Below are 23,352 nucleotides of genomic sequence, written 5' to 3'. Positions count from 1 at the left end.
AAGGTTTCTAATTTTTCAGTACCTTTTGATAGTTATTCTTTTTATTGAATTTTAAAAAGATGGTGAGTGAAAAATTTCTAAAATCAACAAAGTTTTAATTTATTGTCAAAATAGAAAAAATATATACACAGTATATTCATATCAATTACAGGTACATGATGATTATATTAACAAGATTTTTACTGTCAATTTTAATCCCCTTCTTTACCACAAAAAAAGTGTAATAACAATATTAATAATATTAATTAATTAAGTAGACAAAATATCAAACCATGTATTTTATATAGCTTGTTGAGTTTATACAGAAAAGTATGCCTTGATACAAATAATTTTTTTATTTGAAATAGATTAAATTACCTTGTACATTTAATGAAATGAGAAAATCAATTTCACTTTACATCATTGTATAGCACCTGCCAATACACTACATTGAAATCATCCTATTTCATTACCTTCTTCATGTTTGACTTTAATATAAAAAAATTCAAGGAAATTTTGAAAAATATAGTTTCTAAGCAACGGTCTAACCACGATTATATAAAGCTTGGTTCCCACTAGGATGCGACACAATGTACCACAACGCAAGTAATTTTTTCACTAAGTTTGTTATGTCTTTTATTGGTACAGTAGGATAAATTAGAGTGACTTAGATGTACCTGTACCGAATCCATGTGAACACAGCTTTAGACCGGTGTAAACATAACTTTGGACCAGTGTAAACACAGCTTTAGACCAGTGTGAACATAGCTTCTGACTAGTGTGAACACATTTTTTTACCAGTATAAACACACTTTAGACCAGTGTGAACACAGCTTTTGACCAGTGTGAACATAGATTTAGACCAATGTGAACACAGATTTAGACCAGACGTGACAAAGGAAAAAAATACATAATTTTTTCATCACACTTTTTTATTGAAAATTATTGATTTTTACAAATTCTGTGAAAGCGATGTGATTAAAGGCGTCTTGCAGCTGAGGTATTTTGTCGCTTTTTCTCATTAATTGAACACGTAATTCAGACTCCTGTTATATTATTTTGTTTAAGGTGCTAAAAATATATTGCACATTGAATTCAATATGAACTTTTGACATTGTATTAATAATGGTAGAAATATTCATTTGTGAAATACATTGTTGATTTAGATTTTTTCATTTCATTTTTTGTCAAACCTATCAATGTTATCAAACCTGTCATATTTTAATTTCAAAGAAGGAAATACTTTAAAGCTCTGTCCACACTATCAACTTTATGTGAACAAAAAAATATGATGTGTCCATATGGACATGATGATGTCATATCACTACCATATTTGAGCATATCACCACCATATCAGCACATCACACTTTTTTGTCAAACTAGTTTTATAGTGTAGACAGAGCTTTACATTCAGATTGATCAGCACTGTAAGCTAAACAAAATTCTTTGATGTTCCCTGCATCTCTTTGGCAGCAAAAATGAAATTATGAACTGCTGTTTGATATCTATTTTTTGACAGACTATTAATTTATTAAATTTTAGCTCTCTCCTTCATTTAAAATTCCTAAATCTCCCCCCTATCTCATCTGTACATTACTGTAATATCAATCTTTTTTGTTGTTGTTGTACCATATGATGGTGTTGTGGCAAAAAAAAAAACAGTGCCGTAGCAATCAGAATTACAATAAAGTGGTGCAGTGCTATGGCCCTGGTATACTGTACTGTAATTCCAATCCCCTGTGTGGTTTGAAAAGCCTTTAGAGCACAAATTGTCTCAGAATTATTATAGTTTGAATCAGTTGCTTCATTCAATAGAGTAACTTCCGATCAAAAAAGTAACATACCCCTTTGGAATAGAATGTATTTTGTATCGGTTACTTTTAGATTAACCTGATGAAAAGAAGTCAAGTTTAAAATCAACAAACCTTATTAAACACTCCACTGTTGCAAACAAGAAGAACTAGGGGTCAAAAATACCAGCCACCTGACAATGTTTCGCTGGTTGCTTAGTAACCGCAAGCTTCATAACAACACTCTGGTATCAATTTTCAGTTATGGGGCTAAAAAAATAATGTGAAAGTGGATTTTTTTTTCTGGCTCTGGTCTTCTATTGTAACCTGTATTGTTCAGGTTGAAATAGCTTGCATTATTATAATCACACATTCAATATTATTTTAATATTTTAACAAAGATAGTTTTGTTCGTCTGAACTGATTCTGACATTTGAATTCTTCTGCAGCCCAAAAAAATAAAATGTTTGAAAAAGTGAACGATTTATTGCCCTGCCAGACTACTGTACATTGGGTTAAGATGGTGATGCATATTTTTAGCTTGTTATAATATTTAAACAAAGGGCTACTTTATATGTGATAGTGTGCCACTTTTATTCTGTTAATATTTATAAGCTTTTAAAATAATTAAATAAATTATAATTTAAGGTTTATACAGGTATAAAGATAGAGGCAGGAGATACAGTAGGTGGGACAAACAAATCTGAGGATTTAAATCATGTTTGTCAGCTTTTTTAATGATTAAACAATATACAAAAGAGACATCAACTTGCTCTTTGCACAATGAATGATTTTTGTTTAGTGCTGTTAATTGTTTTGCAGGAGGTACAGAACAAATCCGACTCTATTTAATAGCTTTGGTATTTTTGTTTACAAAGAAAGAAACAATATGAAACTCTTTAAATTGGATACAGTACCTTGTCATATTTGAAACTAGACCCATGGGAGTGGTTGATAAATAGAACATATTCTGCTTCTTATGTGACTATTCAAAATCCATTGTTTAAAATGGTTATCAATATTAGAATATAGAGCTATTCCTTACATGTGCAGAGTCTCAAAACAAAAGATTCCTATTTCTATGTAATCTCTTGATTATGTAACAATAATAATTATTCCCAATTGACTTAATTAAGAGACTAATCACAGCAATTACATCTTACACATCTTTAAAATGTCTTTATAATGAATAATTTTAATGACTGAATGTTATGATTTCCTATAATTATACCACAACTGCATGAATATGTTCAATTTAGTTTTAACCACAAAAGTGGTCTAGACTCCTCACAGCAGGTTGTAATTCCCTGAACGCATTACTGCTCCCCTGATTAGTCTGCCTCTCAGCACCCATGACATCACAGTAGTCTTATTGCTCCTGTTGTCAACAAAGACATATCACAATCATGCCACAGGTATAAGAAGATTCACACTGTCATTGTCAGAGGTGTGTAACTTGTTAAACATCCCTGCAGAGATATTTGACCTGCGACATCAACTCAGTTTATATCTAGTGTAATATTTTAACTACAAGCAATATCATTATCCGATCCCCTTAGGATGTTTACCAAATGCATTCAACCAAATAAGGCAATACTTTATTTGATTGAAATTTGTAAAGCCCTCCATCAAAACTATTGCGGTTTATTTCTAAGTTCTTTTGCTTAAAGCAACAGTTTGTGCTGGCTTAAGTTTCTGTTTTGGAGTTAAAAGGCATGAGTATAGATGACAATGTTTACTGTCTCACGTTTTAACCCTACGAACCATAGTGTTGAGTTTTCTATCAACAAATACAAGAAAAAAATGTACTGTACACCGGTAAACCGGGTTCATTTGTGTAAAAAATGAAAAAAAAAATCATATTGAAAAAATTAATCTAGACTGTTTCGAAATTTAAAAAAAAAAAAAAAAAAAAAAAAAAAAAAAAAAAAAAATTTACACAAACTCGTTTTTAATTATTTTTAGAAAAGTTATTTTAGTTTTAGTATTTACACACAAAAATGTTTTAATCTAAGTTTTTGATTTTTATCTTATAGAGTTAGGCCGCTTAATGATACGGAGAAGAAACGGAAAGATGGCAATTTTGTGACATTTACAGGTCATAGCTCTATTACTGTAAGTATTGTCTTCATAAATAGCTTATTATAATAAAATATCCCAAAATGAATACCATTTTCCTTCCTTTAATTTGCATGTCTCCCTAAAAGTCAAAATGAGGTGGTCACAGCTACCTGTACATTTATTGCAGATTGGTCAATTGTGCTTAATGTGGTTTTAGATACACTATACCACCTTACCTATTGATTGTTATTGATTACTAATCGATACATTTGTTACTATATAAAGAGGTAACTGTACCATTCAAGGTTTGTTATTGTTATTCCTTTTACAGTAATCTTGTGTGTGATTACAAAGCCTGATGTATCAGTCAAATGTCATAGTTTGTGTAGTATCATAGGCACATTCCTAAATACAGTGTCACATGTGGCATTGCTTTAAATTTGGAATTGCCTAATATGCCTGGTTTTAATGGTAACAATGACTCAATGTTGGACCTCAAGAAAAGTCTGGCTTAGGGAGTTTCTGGTTTTCAGAGAGTCCAGTATTGGGAGAGTTAACTGTAGTTGTTGAATTGATTTCTGTATCTTTGCCATCAGATTGACCAAATAAATGGAAAGTCCAAGAAGTTCACCTTCAACGCAGTCTGTGACGCGGATGTATCGCAGGAGGAGTTCATGGATAAATGCGGCATCAAGAGAATGGTGGACATGGCTCTGGATGGCTACGCGTGCACAACATTTGCGTACGGTCAGACGGGGTCGGGTAAAACCTACACCATAACGGGACCTGTTCCCAGTGTAAGTTGCAACAGAGCTGTAAACACCATAATACATTTTTATACCACAGATACAACCTGTTTTTAGTGTAAAATGGAATAGAGGGTTTGATTGATTGATTGAAATATATATTTATACTGGGTAACTTCTTCAGTCAAAGACTGGTCTCCCAGAGGGCCCAATTGTGATCAGTGGCTGTGATGTACTAATACACCGGGGTAACCCCCTACTCGTCTCAGCCATATAAATGGTTTAGACTTATAGCCTCTTACTTTTTTGAACAGTACATTGCCTTGTATTAATAAAATCATTTCACTATGTACTACTACCACCACCATCAAGTTTTCTAAGCTAAGCACAGGAATTAAGTCTACACATCAAAATTAATGTGATGTGCTCATATATGGACATGGTGACATCATATCACTACCATATTTGGCCACATCATACAGTACATTTGTCAAACTAGTTTAATAGTGTAGACAGAGCTCTAGTCTTTTCTACATTATTTTGATGACAGACTTCCATCGTTTATTCCTCCTGTTTTTTCTGTATTTTTCTGGAAAATAGAGTTTATTTATTATTTTTAAAATGTGTTGTATTTGTACGTTTGTTATGAAATTGCTATTAAGAAATAATAATAATTGTTGTTACCAGGTACAGCAAGATTCACTATCAAGCGGTCTTATACAAAGATCATTCTCTCATCTCTTTGATGTCATCAAGCAGGCACCAGATAGTAGCTACACGTTAACAGCCTCGTACTTAGAAATATATAACGAACAGGTATGTCCAACCCAAGTGTACAGTATGTATTTTGTTAAAGATGTATTTTCCCTCTGAAAATTTTTTTTTAATGTTATATACTGTATAGTTATTCACTTTGACCAAAAATTAGATCAGAAAAAAAACCTTTAGAAATGTAATTTAAGGCCAAAAACTGTTAAATTGGCTACCAGCCATTGATTTTTTTGGTTGAATTTACCTGTAAAAACATTATTTTTCTGCTTTTTTTTTTACGGAAGTGATCAACATTATTAAAACTAAAAAATCAAAGTTTGATTTTATTAATCTTCATTTTTTATTTTTTTTTACGGACAATGCATCACTTTACTATCTATTGTTAATTTTGCGTTGTTATTTTGATAACTTTTGTTGTAATAATAAACAGGTAGCTTGTTTATATCATTTTGATATTTGTTTTTACAAAAATAAACCATTTATAACATCTAGCATCTACACAAATAGTTTTGTTTTGTTTTCTTTGCCATACATTTTAGTTAGTTTAGCTAGTATAGTAGTGATAATTTTAAAAGATTTGTTTTGATTAAAGTCAATCAAAATAATTCTAGAACATCAATAATTAATTTCCAAAGTCAAAAGTGCAAGATTTACTTATTAGAAAAATTACACAAATAGTTGATTCACCCGGAACTTGCTGCATAGGCTGCTGTCACTCAGTACAGGTGAAAAAAGTAATACCTTACAAATTGCCTCGTGCTAAATTGCAGAATAATGGACGCTTATAGGCCGGGTTCATTCTGTCAATATTGGTTATAGGCCAACAAATACAGATATTTTTCATCAACCTATTTAACCGCGGTTTATAACAGCTTAAAAACAACTTGCAGGTGTTTTTTTTTTCGATCGAACTGTATTTGTGCTGAAAATAACATGTGACCGATATCTGCTGTGCTGATTGGTTACAGTACATGGTTCTTGCGGTACAGTGTTGTCTTAGATTAAGAAACAGTATAATCCGTGTCCAGTGTATACTGTACTTTATAAACAAAAGACGTGTAAGAGTGGAGGGGGTGGGGGTAGTGTGCACTTCATTCCTGGGGGTACTTACTTCAGGGAACATTTTCGCCAGTGTAGCATAACAAAAAGCTATACAAAACAACCTTATTGCTGCTACACATTTTGAAAATTGTGTAGCAAAAAATACAATACAAAACTATGTTTTTCAACTTAAAAATCAGTTTGATTAGCAATATTGCTAAACAAAATTTTTAAATGAAATTTTTCCCTGTACTTGTCCATACATCCTTCAAGAACATTAAGAAAATCTAACTAGACAACAACATATTGCGGGAGACTCCTATTAATAAATAGTGAGCCTTTTCCTATCCTCCTACAAAATTAACACTAACTTTTTTTAAAATTTTAACCAAATTCTATAATCATGTGTTAGAATGATGTTAGAATCTACTACACATTCAATAACCATGTGTACCATGTAAGAACATCAATTATAGTTGTCATGCAAGATTGTCTATATTTTCTGTTTTCAGAACCTTTTTATTTCAATTACGTATCATAAACTAAATAAATATTAAAGTTGTCAAAATAATGTGCTGTTTTATTCTGCAGCTCTACATTTACTAATTCGTGCCTTTATATTCAAGTAAAATCTATAATGAATACTAATTTTATTGCAATTATCAGAATTTCTTGTATTTTTAGACGTAATTAAACCTAATTAATAAGAATCTGTCCAGGAGGTCGACACGATACAAGCACTTTAAAGGTCATAGGCTTCCAATGATCATTCTATTTTTAAGATTTAAAGCAGTATTTGATGGATTGTATTCTGTGATTGTTTAAATGTCGTCTTTATTGTACACAAATCGTTAACATTCAAGTTTCTTGTTTTGCAGTCTATGCACCATTATTTGAAAGTTGCATTGTGGGATGTTATAATTAATAACATGTTTAGAGGCAGATCGAGGGGGGGCGCCCTAGGAGTGCATGCTTTCCTCCTTTGATAGCTAAAATGAAACTACTTTTTGATATCAGACTACTGTGACTATGTGTTAATGCTCCCCTGTTAAAAAAAAATCCTGAGTACTCCCCTGTTTTCATGAGCATTGTGAGAAAAGTTTAAGGAGAAAAACATTCTTCTCACCTCAAGTTAAGATAAAGTTTAAGTTTAGTTTATTTGGTAATTTTTGTATATAATTTTGATTATTATATGGTTTCATATTTAGATATAATTTAATTATTAAAGCTCTGTCCACACTATCAAATTACTTTGACAAAAAAAGTGTGAAAATTCAGTATGGTGTGGTAGTGGTATGACATCATCATGTCCATATGGACACATCACATTTTTTGGTCACATAAAGTTTGATAGTGTAGACACAGATTTAGATTACAAATAAATGATTATATTCAGTCTTTGTATTGTTTACTTCTAACAGGTGAAAGATTTACTGAATCCATCAGGTATTGATTCACTAGCCGTGAGGTGGTCCAAAGATAGAGGCTTTTACGTTGAGAACCTATTTATGGTTGAATGCGAGACGCTGGATGACGTACTTGCTGTTCTTGAAGAAGGTAATTACCGCAACCACCTAACTACAAGTGTGTTTAGTCTATTTCATGCCTGATGTACCCTGCAGAAAGATATAATAATGATGCTGTAATTGGCATGAAGTTTATGGGCTGTACCATTGTTTTCAGGGGTGTTAAGCATGTAATGTACTAAACTTAGGCTAATGTTGGTTTATCCAGCTGGTAAGCAGCACACTCTGTACTGTTCATTTCATTTGTTACATCACAAGGTGAAACGAACCACATAGTAGTTTGATGAATATTTTCGTAAATAACACAGTTATTAGAGAGCTTCACAAAACACATAATTTTAGCTTTAAAAAAATTGATTTACAATTTTTATTTGCAGTACATGCTTGTACCGTTATTCAATGCTGCTATTAAAAGGTGTAGTTTAATAACATGTAATCTTTTTATTTAATGAATTAGTATATTGTACAGCTCTGTCAAACCTCTAGAACTGTAAGAATCTTTAAGAAAATGCTCACTACAGTCGTATAAGATACACTAGATTGGCTGATCCATAAACAAAAGAAGCACTGCATTATTTCTTTTTTTAAATTGATCATTAAGAAACATCTGCCAGATGCGCCTCTATTGATTTGCTGTGTTCTGTTGCAAATATTGTTAATTATCTTAATTACTCATCAATTTGATGTATCAATCAAGTTCAACTTAGTCCAAATTTAGCCAATTTGTTATATAAGATTTCTTATTTTAGCAAACATTCATTTAGCATAGCAAAGTCCATGAACAATGTTATGCAATTCAATTCAATAAAACTTTATTATCCCAAACTCCGGGGAAATTTATTTGGTTTTGGTATGCAAAGATTCATAAAATGTTTTAAAAGTACACAAAAAGGCAAGCAAAAGCACAGCAATCAGTAATAAAAATCTAAGATATGTTAAAAAAACACAGAGAGAAACAAATAGCACACAAATCATATCATATATTAATTTAATTCTCCAGAAAACACACACAAAATATAAGCACAAATTTAACTTAAAACATAACAATATTAATAAAAACCATACACCATTCTGGCTGATTGTAAAAAAAGCAAAATATACATCACCATCATTGTTTTTTGTTGTTGATAAATCATGAAAAGTAGAATTACCTTTTTGTGCTACCTTTTGGCAGTGGCATAAACGGCTATGAGCGCTCATAAAGCTTAAGGAGCCCCAGAGCATAAGCAATTCAACTACCCAGCATTGGAGAGCCCCTTATGCTTGGTTCCCACTAGGACACAACACAAGAACGTAACGCAATAGCAAGTAATTTGACCAATCTTAAGCAATCTATTATTCGAACAGTCGCGTGTGATAGGTTAACTTGCTTGTACTGTGTCTACGTCCTTGCGTTACTTCTTAGTGGGAACCAAGCTTTAGGAGTAAAACCCTGGGGTCTTTTCCCCTGCATTAAGTCACCTTGTTGAATTAAAACAGATATACACCTGTAGAGAAGTACTGAGGTTTTTTATTAAATATATCATGTTGTTAATGTATTTATGTATTTATGTTTTTTAGGGATGAGTCAGAGACAGATTGCAACAAATAACATTAATGAACATTCCAGCAGAAGTCATACAATAATGACATTGCATATAGACAGTGAAATGGTAAATTGACATTTTTTCTTGACGGTTTTTAGATAAAAGTTTTTTTTTTAATTACTACTTCACCATACAGTACAGATCTTGCATGACCCTTAGACATAATCGTTAAGTGGAAAATGATTATAAGTTATAAAACAAAACGTTTCCAGACTAGTCCAGTTGCTTTTATGGTTGAACTTTTGAACAAACTTTAATTTATTTATTTGTTTGCTTGTATTTTTTTAGTTACTGCAGTCCAACTTATTCGTTTTCATATATTTATATATTGTTGTCTATAGTTTAAATATTTTTATTTTTTAATAGTTGAATACATATATGCAATTCAGCCATGTGCTGCCTTGTATGTACTTTTAAATGTGAATTTTTGAATAAAATATACCAAGATATATACTTTTTCTTATCAAAAGAGATGTTCCCTTACTCTCCTAGTTTAATAATAAAATCTTAGCTTTCTTTACTTTACAACAACTTCTCCAATTGTTGCAAACAATGTCTCCTTTGTTTGAAGGTCTGTGATGGCGAAAAGTTAATGTTGATATAATTTAAAGTTTGCGGTCCACCACATACATATAATTCTAAATGAACTGTTGAGCTGTTGATAATCAAAGTATATTGATCAAAACGCCAAGAAAGTCAGTCATTTGATAGTGTAGACAGAGCTTAATACATTTTATTTGTTAGGTTGATCCCGATGATGAAGGCCTGTATATAAGCAAGCACGGTCGTCTTGCGTTTGTAGATTTAGCTGGCAGCGAAAAAGTGAAAGAGTTAGGATCGTCAACAGGTGAACTTCTCTGTGAGACAACAAATATCAACAAAAGTCTATTAACTTTAGGTTAGTATTACAACATCTTGTTTATACTTGTTCTAGCATTTCTTGCACTTTTTTTCGTAAAGCTTTGTCTACACTATCAAACTTTATGCGACAAAAAACATGTGATTAACCCATATATGGACCTGATGATGTCACAGCACTACCATATTTGGGCATATCACTACCATATTTTGGCACATCACACTTTTTTGTCAAACTAGTTTGATAGTGTAGACATGTTGATTGAAAGTCAAGTTACTTGCATGTTACTAAAAGTTTTTTTACTCTTAAAATTACTTTAAAATTAATTTTTATTTATTGGTTATTATTTTATATTATTTGTTAATTGTGCAGGTAATTGCATATCATCTCTTGGAGACTCTCGTAAACGGTCAGGGCATATACCTTACAGAGACAGTAAACTAACCAAACTATTAGCAGATAGCTTAGGAGGAAACGGAGTCACACTTATGGTACGTAAACAATCCGGCATACTGTATGTATATAAATTGACGTAAATTACGTTTACCAATTGCTTATTTTAAGGCTGCTCTGAAAACTCACTGTTTTAACTCCTTTTTTCTCTTAGTTTTCCACTTTTTATTTCTTTGCTCATTGTGTGTATTTGTATAATGCACTATACTGTATAAGCCCTCATTTATTATTTTTATCAAACTTTTAGGTGGAAATATTGGTCAATTTGGATAGTCAATATTTTAGATTTGTTTATGTAATACTACATTACAAGATTGAGATTTAATTGGTCCTTGCAGAATTTTTTTACAGGCACAAATTCACACATAAAAATACAATGACATACAAAATATATATACAGTAAGTAAAATAAATATAAACAAGTAAAGAGTTGTAATAAAGATACACTATAAAATAAACAACAAGGTGATTCAGTACATTATTTGTCATTGAAAGCACGAAAAACAAATTCGTTTAGATATCTGTTATTTCTACAGTGTTTAATTTTCATAATCTAAGTACTATATGCATTTTGTTTTTATTTGATTATTAATTAAACTATTTAAGTAATTAACAGTAACACACAGTAGTTATACTTGGTGTTTAATTAACAAATATACAAGTATTATTAGGTATCAAATATTTGATATGCAGTCTGAGAAGAAATAAATTCCAAAGTTGCCATGTTGTTGATCACATCGATTTATTTACGCAACAATTATATTACAATTTAATTTTAGAAATATGTGTGACGTTGTGTTTACTTAGCAAATATAAAAAATAAGTATTATAGATATCAAATATTTGATATGTAGTTTGAGGAAAATAAATGTCAATTTCAATTTGAACTTTGTACATGTAATTGGTTAGATGAGAATATTTCTAAGAATGAAAAAAAATCAACCCAAACTCTGTTTGTATAATGTATATTTTATTCCCTTAGATCGCTTGCATTTCACCATCTTCATACAGTTGTGGAGAATCACTTAGTACGCTACGGTACGCTAACAGGGCCAAACGTATCAAGAATAAGCCAGTTGTTATAATGGTAAGACCACATGCGACCACATTGTTATTTGGGATCATAAACTATTGTACTATTACTTGTTTTGGCATTTTGCCAATATTTCGTAAGTCTGTTACTGTCACAGGTGAATATCCCTTTTACTAAAAACATATATACAGGCTACAGGACAGGCTTAGTACTGCCTATAAAATGTGGCGAGATACAATGAATAATTATATAAGAGTTTACTAATACTAAGTTCACTCGGCTACTGTAGAAAACTCCAAAGTTTAACACACACAGGGGGGTGTGAACAACTAGATTTTGTATGGTGTGCACCCTGGTGTGTAAATTCTAGAGTTTAACAGATAACACCTACATTTTGTAAGGTGCGCACCCCGGAATTATACTCTAGAGCCTAGATGATGTGAAGTGATATAGTTTCCATGATTATTTTGAGTTTTCCGTGAGTGCACTCTAACCTGAAATTAGAATATTATGTTTATGATACTAAAATTCAACTGTAGGATAATTAAGTTCTGCTTAGAAACTGTTACTATTTATAGCAAATAAACAATTAATATATTTATCCTGAACCAGAGTATGCATTTCAAAATATCAAAATGATAAGTATGTTTAAATTGATAGGAAATTACACATTCTTCTCTGAGATTTAGGGCAATTTGACGGTAGTTTGTTAGCCCAGCTCCTGGCAAGCTGTTTATTGATACATAAATTACATAAGATACTATTTGATTTAGGTCAGTCTTACTACTGAGCCCTTTCTTTACCCTGCTAAGTTGCATAACAACAATAATATTTGTAACTTGTTACAATATTTGATTTTTATTATCTCAGAAACAACACGATTATAGTTTTAGGGAATATGCAACCACAGATTTCCTTTATATTTCTGTTAATCTCGGTTCCAATTATAAATTTACAAGTTGATTGTTGCTAAGGGTAATGGGTTTAACCTTTCAACAGAAATAGAAATGAGCAGAATATTTAAGCTTTGTCTACACTATCAAATTAGTTTGTCAACAAAATTGTGATGTGCCCAAATACGGTGGTATATGCTTATATATGGTTGTGATATGACATCATCATGTCCATTATATGGACGCATCACATTTTGTCACATAAAGTTTGATAGTGTAGACAGAGCTTAAATCATAATAAAATATATAATACAGCCAGAGAGAAATGCATTGTTTTAAACAACTTTTCATTCATTATTCTTAATGTGTTTTTTCATATCGGAAAATATGAATATTATAATACCGTAATAGTAACATAAATAGACACTAATGCATTTGATGATTGTCTACTCTTTCATCAAAAGTCATCAAATCATGTGATCAAATCAAGACATTGTCACAATCACCACCTGCTCTCGCATCATTTTAAGCTACAGAATTAAAGTATTTGTTCTTAGATTCTAAAAACACCTGAAGCAGATCCAGAAACATATAAAAAAATATTGCCGGTGTTTGCTTTTTTTGTGTTCATATTAAAATCCACATAATTATTTAGAAATTAGAATGTGGGATGACTTTTGTGTTTTTTATATTTGATGTATTTTTCATTTTTATGTTCATTTTATGAGAATAAAGTGTTCTTGTGTTCTTGGGTCCTATGGAAGAACAGTAATCTTTATTTAGCCTAAATAAATTTTAAAATATTTTATAATACATGTATATGTGTCCATAGATTTGCAATATAATATTCATTCCTTTTACTTTGTAGGATCCAAGAGAGAGATTAATTATGAGTCTGAAGAGAGAAGTTAAACTTCTGCGGACAGAGAACCAGTACCTCAGAGGGCGTCTTGACTTCCCTGGAACTGCAAAGCCTGGTGCTAGAAAGATTGCTGTCCCTGATAAACCACTCAGTTCTAGCTCATCCACCGACACGTTACGTGCAGATTCTAACAATAGTAATCAAAACACAACAAAAGTTATGAACACTGAGAAGGAAGAGAATAATAATAGCAGACATGTAGAAGGGTAAGATTTCAAGATACAGTAGAACCAAGTTATGGGAGTGTCCCCTAAATAGGTGTTGGACCTATAATCATAAAAAGATACCCTTTAATAAACATGTCCCGGAATAGGAGTGTCCCCTAAATAGGTGTTGGACCTAGTCATAAAAAGGTACCCTTTAATAAACATGTCCTGGAATAGGAGTGTCCCCTAAATAGGTGTTGGACCTAGTCATAAAAAGGTACCCTTTAATAAACATGTCTTGGAATAGGAGTGTTCCCTAAATAGGTGTTGGACCTAGTCATAAAAAGATACCCTTTAATAAACATGTCCCGGAATAGGAGTGTCCCCTAAATAGGTGTTGGACCTAGTCATAAAAAGGTACCCTTTAATAAACATGTTCTGGAATAGGAGTGTTCCCTAAATAGGTGTTGGACCTAGTCATAAAAAGGTACCCTTTAATAAACATGTCCTGGAATAGGAGTGTCCCCTAAATAGGGGTTGGACCTAGTCATAAAAAGGTACCCTTTAATAAACATGTCCTGGAATAGGAGTGTCTCCTAAATAGGTGTTGGACCTAGTCATAAAAAGGTACCCTTTAATAAACATGTCCTGGAATAGGAGTGTCCCCTAAATAGGGGTTGGACCTAGTCATAAAAAGGTACCCTTTAATAAACATGTCCTGGAATAGGAGTGTCCCCTAAATAGGTGTTGGACCTAGTCATAAAAAGGTACCCTTTAATAAACATGTCCCGGAATAGGAGTGTCCCCTAAATAGGTGTTGGACCTAGTCATAAAAAGGTACCCTTTAATAAACATGTCCCGGAATAGGAGTGTCCCCTAAATAGGTGTTGGACCTAGTCATAAAAAGATACCCTTTAATAAACATGTCCCGGAATAGGAGTGTCCCCTAAATAGGTGTTGGACCTAGTCATAAAAAGATACCCTTTAATAAACATGTCCTGGAATAGGAGTGTCCCCTAATAGGTGTTGGACCTAGTCATAAAAAGGTACCCTTTAATAAACATGTCCCGGAATAGGAGTGTTCCCTAAATAGGTGTTGGACCTAGTCATAAAAAGGTACCCTTTAATAAACATGTCCCGGAATTGGAGTGTCCCCTAAATAGGTGTTGGACCTAGTCATAAAATGGTAACATTAAGCATGTCCCTGAATAAAGGTGTTCCATAATTGGAGTGTCTCAAAAGATGGATTCCATGCATATTGATATTTATATTGAGAACAGTACGTTCATTTATAAGTTCATTAGAGGTTGTTAAACTCATGCTTTTAAAAAATTAAAAATGGTGTTGGGTAATTAGTAGTAAGCCCCATTCAACAATCCAACTCATTATTTAGGTGTTTGAGCTCATGTGGAAAAGTATGGGACAGAATTAATGAAACTTAATTACATCGTAATGTTTTCATTTTAGGACCGTTTCCGCAGCCTCTAGTATCAGATCGGCAGTCGATAGTGGCCTCTATGAGATGTTGCAACAGTACATGATAGAAAACGAAACCCTTCGTACCGAAAACTCAAACCTACAAGGAATCAAAGAACACAGTGCACGTGAACATGAGAAACTGTCGCGAGATAATGAACGGCTAACCAGGAAATTGGACTCAGTCGGCAGGTGTGTTGGATGTTATTTTATCAATTTTGATTCTTAACAAATCTTAAGGTTATTAACCCTCTGGACAGTATACAACCTGTCATAAAAACATTATAATCTCTATAGTAATATCAAAGTTGTTATTCACTTGAAATATGCCATAGAAATTGTACATAAGAACATCTATTAAAGATACACTTCGAGGGCCAATATATGCTTCAACACTATGACCTATTAAAGAGACACTCCTATTGAGACACCTTGTTGGGTCCTGAAGGTGTGCTCTTAATATGGATTCTACTGTGTTTAACAAATATGACCAACCCCTATTAAAGACCTATTGAGACACCTTGTTGGGACCTGAAGGTGTCCTCTTAATATGGATTCTACTGTGTTCAACACTATTACCAACCCCTATTAAAGACCTATTGAGACACCTTGTTAGGTCCTGAAGGTGTCCTCTTAATATGGATTCGACTGTGTTTAACACATATGACCAACCCCTATTAGGAGACAGAAATTTAAAAAAAAAATCAATATTATAGCTTTGAAAAAGGTCACAAAACTCAGAGGTCAACTATCTCTATTTTTTTCACAGGGCATTCAGTTCTTCACCGTTACCTAGCAAGTTTCAAGGTAGCTCTATCCACTTACTATCAGCCACTACTGTCCGCAGCCATGTCTCAGATTTCAGCAGTAATGCTTCACTATCCCCGGTCCCACTTGATTCCAAAATCAGTCCACCCACCTCAATACCCCCTTTAACTAAAAACGTGGCCGGCTCACCTCAGAATCGCCTGTCTTCCCAAAATCCTCTGCCGCAGTCACCATGGAGACAGGGTTTATCACCTCAAGATGTTGGACCGACGAACCAACAAGAAGTAGCACGGAATGGGGAAGTGTGGGTTGATGAATCACCATGGAAACAGGTAAACTTAAATAATTGGTAGTATGCATTTGTCACCTCCGACAGAATGACAAGAGGTTACATAGTCGATAGCGTGTGTTGGTGTGTGTGTTTGTTTTCTATGTTGGTTAGTTAGCATGATTACTCAAAAAGTTATTGTCCGATTTTCATAAGATTTTAAAGGATGGTTTCATAGGTGTATGGAAATACGTCATTCATTTTTCATACACCTAGACGGAGGTTTGCGCTCTCTGAGTGCCCTTCTAGTTTTGTATGTAATTTTATTTAAAGTAGTATGATATGTCTTATATTTTAAATTATTAAGTTGATTCAAGATTTGTGCTAGAAACTCACTTTAACTGCCAACTCTCTATTTTTGCTGTAGGTATCCAAGTCGTTGCCGCCGGTTGACAACGTTAAAGGAGTTCCGAATGGTTATAGAAAACAGGCAAATGGTCATCAAACACAACATGGCTATGCAGCCGCACATAGTTCAAACACACAGTCAAATCACGATTCCTCAGGTCAAAGGTTAGCCAGAAAGAAGTATGCCTCACCTCAAACACACAAGTCTTTCCCTCCTGCTTCTCAACCAGATTCACGGCAACAACACGGCCATGTTAATAGGCAAGGCAGTCTGCCTCACAGGTATGTGTAATAGTCTTAAATTCTTGTGTTATCATTTACTTGTTTTATCTCCTATTTATAGAAATAGTAAATTAATAATTTATCGTATATTTTTCTATAATAAAAAAAAAATACCACATTTTTTTTAATGTTTGCATTGATGTTATCTTTCTATAATTATTTTGACTCACTGTGGACCATTTGTAAAAACATAATTTTTTTAATATAAATTTAACTTTCAGTGATAGTAAGGGTCATAATGAGATCAATCAAGAACACATCCCACATGGTCAGCAGTACATGCCACCTGGACATTACCAACATCCACCTGGAAATGCGTATGGCTCACCTGGAAATCAACAGCGATCTCCTGGTTATTCAAATATGCCACCTGGGCACCAAAATCCACCTGTGTATTTAACTACACCACCTGGGCAGTATAACACCTCACCTGGATATTCTAATACACAGCTTGGTTATGCAAATACACCTCCTAATATGGGTTCTACAACAGGAAGTGGTATGCTAGCCCAAACAGATTCACACAACCAGATTACTGGCCAGTCTCGCCAGACTGATATCTATATACCGTCACTTCCATCTACTAGAGACAAGATGGGTGAGTACAGCTAACCTTCCATCAGAAGTCGTTGTTGCGGACAGTTTTGACAAATAATTAATATGTTGCAAGCTGCCAATGTCATAAAACTCTGTCTACACTATTAAACTAATTTGGCCAAAAAAAAGTGTGATGTGCCCAAATATGGTAGTGATATGCTTAAATATGGTAGTGATATGCCCAAATATGGTAGTGATATGACATCATCATGTCCATATATGGGCACATCACATTTTGTTGTCACATAAAGTTTGATAGTGTAGACAGAGCTTAATACAATTTTTCAATATTCTTTTAATTATTAAAATAAATTTAAATGTTACAAATATAATACGGTAATTAAAATAAAAAATCTTAAAAGTTTTAAAAAGTTATTGCACAGTTAATATCATTATCATCAGTATTGCTGTTTTATTAATCTTAAATGAATAAATAATTTTATTTTACAGATGTCACTGCCAAGCTTGAAGCCAATCACAACTCAAATATTAAAACTAATTTGCATACAGAAGACCACAGCACTAAAAAGACCCTGGGAAAAAAGGCAGCAAATAGACAGATTGGTGGCAGCAAACAGCCAGTTACTAGTTACAAAGCAAAAACCAAGCAAAATGCTTGGACAAAAACTAAGTCTGTATCGACGAAGACTGAACCAAAACCACAACAACCAAGTATGAAGCATTCTAAGCCTGGCTTACGCAAACAAATGTCCTTAGGTAATTGTATGCACTAATGCAGTGGTGGATCCATTTGAAATAGGGGGACCAAGGACCTAAAAATGGTGAAAAGAAGGGCTGAGCTTAATTTGGATCCGCCTCTGCACTAATGTGTGCATCCATACATAACTATGCTTATACTGTGTCAGTTTGCCAATTGGTGAATTTTATAATGTCTCTTAAAAATATGTAAATTTAGGGGAATAACCTGTATGTGCAATTTTCATTTGCTTCCTTCCCTCAGAAGGGTCTGCTATTGCTCATATGCACTCGACAGAAGTGAGAAAGACTGTGACACTCTTTACCGAAAGATGAACTGGGTTCTTTAAAGTGCACACAAGCCAGAATTTGTTAATTAAAGTCCTGTATAATTTTATGTATTTTTTATAATATGCTTTGTTTCAGATGATTCAAGAATTGACAAAATCCCACCTACCCCGTCAGCGACCCCACCCCATGTCAGATACAAACCCAAGTCACAGGCCAATGTGAAGGATACGATGCAGCACACAGCTAGCCTAGACCTGGCCACAGGACCAGCCGATTCTGGTAAATATCTTATCAACAATCTTAAGCTCTGTCTACACTATCAAACTTTATGTGACAAAAAAATATGATTTCATTTCATTTACCTTACTAATAGCATATATAAAGTGGAGGAGCTTAAATGAAAGCATAGCTTGTAGTGAATAGGCTCCTCAAAACAAAAATATAAAATATATGGACATGATGACATCATATCACTACCATATTTGGGCACATCACACTTTTTTTGTCAAACTAGTTTGATAGTGTAGACAGAGCTTAAGACCACAACCATTCTGTGTAGCCTTTTCAGGCAATTTGTAGAAGGGATACCTGACAATACTAATTTAGAAACAGGCCACACAGCACACCAATTAATATTGAAAGATTATTGTAATGAAATATTAATTTAAACTAGATCTGTTTAATGAATTTCACCGGATGAATCATCTTGTGAGCATCCATAATATAATGGATTGCTAACACTGGGAAGTTATTAATTATTATGATTGTGCTAACTGTTTTACGTTTCGTAGATAAAACACTTTATCATGCCAGAATTAGAACACCTTGAATATTTTAGTATTTTGAGGCGAGAATATTAACATAGCTGGTTCCAACATGAAATGAATGTCCCTGAAATGTGATAGACTTATTTTTCTATATATATTTTTTATCTTATTTTATAAGGACATACTTAAACACATTGAAGTTTATGGAGCGATGGAAACCTTTTTAAATGCCGGAATGTGTAAACGAAAAGATGTTTTTCATAGCTGGTCCAATATTAAATTCCTTAAGCTCTGTCTACACTATCAAACTTTATGTGATAAGAAATTGTGCCCATATATGGACATGATGATGTCATATCACTACCATGTTTGAGCATATCACTACCATATTTGAGCATATCACTACCATATTTGAGCATGTCACTACCATATTTGAGCATATCACTACCATATTTGAGCATATCACTACCATATTTGAGCATGTCACTACCATATTTGAGCATATCACTACCATATTTGAGCATATCACTACCATATTTGAGCATGTCACTACCATATTTGAGCATGTCACTACCATATTTGAGCATATCACTACCATATTTGAGCATATCACTACCATATTTGAGCATATCACTACCATGTTTGAGCATATCACTACCATATTTGAGCATATCACTACCATATTTGAGCATATCACTACCATATTTGAGCATATCACTACCATATTTGAGCATATCACTACCATATTTGAGCATATCACTACCATATTTGAGCATATCACTACCATATTTGAGCATGTCACACTTTTATTTTAAACTAGTTTAATATACAGTAGTACAATTAGAACCACTGATTTTTTTCTTACAAAACCTAAAAAAAACTTTGGGTTTCTTTATTACATTTCTTAATTAAATAAAACATGACCTTTGACATGACTTTTGCTTGTTATACTATGTTTTCCAATGTGTGGAATATTATTAAATTATAAGTTCATTTTTTTTCTTGCTAGGTTCTTTGAAACAATTAAACTATCAATTAAGACAAGATCTGCAGGACCTGGATGGAGAAATAGAATACCTCAAATATGTCAATAAAAGTAAACCAACGGGAGAAAAAAATAAATGATGGGAAAGAAGGAGGATTAAAGAAAGAAAATGATTGGGGGAGGTGGAGGAGGGAGAGGAGGAAAACAAGGAGGTGGAAGATGAGGAGTAAATAATTAAATAATGGGGAGGAGGAGTAAACAAAGAAATGACGAGAGAGGAGGAGGAGTAAAGAAACAAATAATGGGGGCGGGGGGAAGAGGAAGATGAGGAGAATTAAAGAAAGAAAGAAATAATTGGAGATGAGAAGTAAAGAGAGTCTATGTTTAATCTTTAACCAATATACAAAAATTGAATTGAAACATTATTTAAGAATGAAAATCTATTTGGCAATTGATATATTGTATTGATATATTTTTATTAAAGATATTATAGTAATTGATTGAATATATATTTAATCTGTAGATAAAACACTGTTTAATTTTGTATTGATAAATATTGTACATAATTACCAATATTACTAATGTGTGTCTATTTACAAGGCTGCTAGTATAATAATATTAATGTGTGTCTATTTACAAGGCTGCTCGTAAATTTCTTCCTATGTTGTTGCCATTTATGTTTGAATATTTAGGAGTGTTTAAAATTGTTTATTGAGATAATATTGTAAATAGCATATTTAGAATTTAGATATTAGTTGTATATTTAAGATGTAGATCGAAAGCAATTCCATTTTTTATCCAAGTGATTGGTATCTCTCACTTGTTGTTGGTGGTTTCAGTTTTGCATTTGAACTTGGAATATCTTACAAATAGTATAGTTGAGGAATTTTCAATAATTTGAATACTTGCTTGCTGAAACTTTGTGTTTCCGCAGCCATAACGCAAATTATCAATTAATTTTGTAACCAATCAGATATTCATAAAAAATAAAATGTGTATGATCGAATCAATCGTTACTGAACAACCTAGTGTCCAATCACAGCGTAATAATTTTTCCTTCAGGTCAAAGGTTAAAATTTATCGCATTTATCTGATAATTTGAATAAGATAATTATCGGGTAAGGTGCATGGTAAAACGAAAGGTTCCATCAGCTTTTTGAAAAATTCTGCAGGAATCATTTATCGGGCCTAATATGGTGTTACCACACATTAGTGAGCCAAGATATGAATACAATTTAAAAACACAATTTGCATATCCAGGTGGCCAGGTAAAATACTGAAAAAAACGAATGATTATTTGTTTTTACATGCTCTTTCTACTTCTTTTATATACAACAATTGGTATGATGTTATTTTAAAAGTGCAATATTAAAATGTGTTTGCTAAGTATAACATAGTTTATTACAAAGGAGGCTTAATTAATTGTACATAGTTTGCAATGTTTGTAATGTTTAATGTATTTTATCTGCCTCATTCCATAATTACTCAACTAGAAACAGGTCAAACTACTGTCCACAACTAAAACGCACCAAAGTCGGACAGCAATGTATTTCCTACCAAGGAACACATATTTGGAACAATTTAACAGACTATATAAAACAATCCCCCACTTTAAGTTTGTTTAAACAGAGATTAAAGCAATATTATAACAATAGAAATATTTAAGTTAAGTAAATCACATTATGTTATTTTGGTTTGTTCTTTTTGTTTGTACTAATTGTTTGATCTTTTTGTTAGGGTTACATGCTTAAAGCACTTGTGCTTATTTTGTATCCCATTCCATTATCTTATTATTTGTATTGTATTTGTATATGTTTTTATTTTTGATTATGGAATAAAAATGTCGATGAATTGAATTGAATGTGACCAATCACGACGCGATGGAACACTCGAACAGCCGATTGTGATTGGTCGACTCACTTCCGTTTCCCTACGTCGTTGCACGAAGTTTGTTTCCTACTAGGACGCAACGCAAGGAAGTAACGCAACGCAAAGTGATCTGACCAATCACAAGTGATTATTCGTCATTGCGTCGCTAGTGGGAACCACGCTTACGTCGTTTCGTTGCGCCCCTACGTCGTTACGGTTGCCTCTACGTCGTTTCGTTGCACCCCTACGTCGTTGCGTTGCCTCTACGTCGTTTCATTGCCTCTACGTCGTTTCATTGCACCCCTACGTCGTTGCGTTGGCTCTACGTCGTTTCGTTGCCCCTACGTCGTTGCGTTGGCTCTACGTCGTTGGGTTTCCCCCTACGTCGTTTCGTTGCACCTACGTCGTAGAGAACTAAGCTTGAGACCTACTTCTTGGAATGAACCACTGTGCTGTAGTCTCGTTAGAATAATTTGCTACGTTTATATATCATTAACGGAACTATATAAATGTATAGTCATACATGATTTCAGCGTGTAGGAATGTGTAACAGTATTCATTTATAAGTTCATGTTTAGGTCAGTTCGGAATTATATGTATGCTTACTCCGAAAGCCACGATTTTCCCCATAAATTACTATGACTAATTTGCTTTCCATAAAATACGATTAAGTTTACATTTTTACCAACAGGCTCCGAATTGATAACATATATAGAGAGAGTTCTCACTAGGACGCAACGCAAAGACGTTGAAGCGCAATGCAATCGGGTTGAATTATCCATTTTGGTATAACATTGAGTTGCGCTTACGGATCCGTTGCGTTATAGGAAAGCTTGAAAGTTCCACACATCGTAACACATAATAATACAGTAGTAGTTCTCATTGTTTACACTGCATGTCAAATCTGTAGGTTTTCCCAGTTTTTGACAAACCATCAGTTTTCTTGTTACGATTGTTACTTTTTCTAACTTGATATTTCACTATCTTGTCAGCATCTTCAAATTGGTAATTTCCGTCCATTTTTTAAGAATACGGGTAACTGTTATTATAGAAATGTGTTAAGCTTTTCTTCTCCCATTTAAGCTTGTCTTTCAGCGTGGTTCCCTCACTAGAGACGCAACACAACGACGTAACGCAAC

General features: G+C 33.2%; 1 protein-coding gene across 1 annotated transcript in view; it reads left to right on the top strand.

Moving 5' to 3' along the window:
• LOC140044470 (uncharacterized) overlaps window positions 1-22,485 on the top strand; it is a 28,061-nt gene extending 5,576 nt beyond the window's left edge. The window contains exons 3-18 of the mRNA XM_072088989.1: window positions 3,806-3,884; window positions 4,427-4,627; window positions 5,264-5,392; window positions 7,810-7,945; window positions 9,475-9,566; window positions 10,245-10,398; window positions 10,732-10,850; window positions 11,795-11,899; window positions 13,607-13,866; window positions 15,274-15,474; window positions 16,052-16,382; window positions 16,746-17,008; window positions 17,230-17,606; window positions 18,056-18,322; window positions 18,728-18,871; window positions 20,369-22,485. Coding sequence (XP_071945090.1) covers window positions 3,806-3,884; window positions 4,427-4,627; window positions 5,264-5,392; window positions 7,810-7,945; window positions 9,475-9,566; window positions 10,245-10,398; window positions 10,732-10,850; window positions 11,795-11,899; window positions 13,607-13,866; window positions 15,274-15,474; window positions 16,052-16,382; window positions 16,746-17,008; window positions 17,230-17,606; window positions 18,056-18,322; window positions 18,728-18,871; window positions 20,369-20,484 — 2,974 coding nt within the window. The 3' untranslated portion in view covers window positions 20,485-22,485. The remainder of the gene's footprint in view (window positions 1-3,805; window positions 3,885-4,426; window positions 4,628-5,263; window positions 5,393-7,809; window positions 7,946-9,474; window positions 9,567-10,244; window positions 10,399-10,731; window positions 10,851-11,794; window positions 11,900-13,606; window positions 13,867-15,273; window positions 15,475-16,051; window positions 16,383-16,745; window positions 17,009-17,229; window positions 17,607-18,055; window positions 18,323-18,727; window positions 18,872-20,368) is intronic.
• The last annotated feature ends 867 nt before the right edge of the window (window positions 22,486-23,352 follow it).

This window comes from Antedon mediterranea, chromosome 3 (genome assembly GCF_964355755.1).
Source record: "Antedon mediterranea chromosome 3, ecAntMedi1.1, whole genome shotgun sequence".
NCBI classification, from domain to species: Eukaryota; Metazoa; Echinodermata; class Crinoidea; order Comatulida; family Antedonidae; genus Antedon; species Antedon mediterranea.
This window is presented reverse-complemented; position numbering and strand designations above follow the sequence as displayed.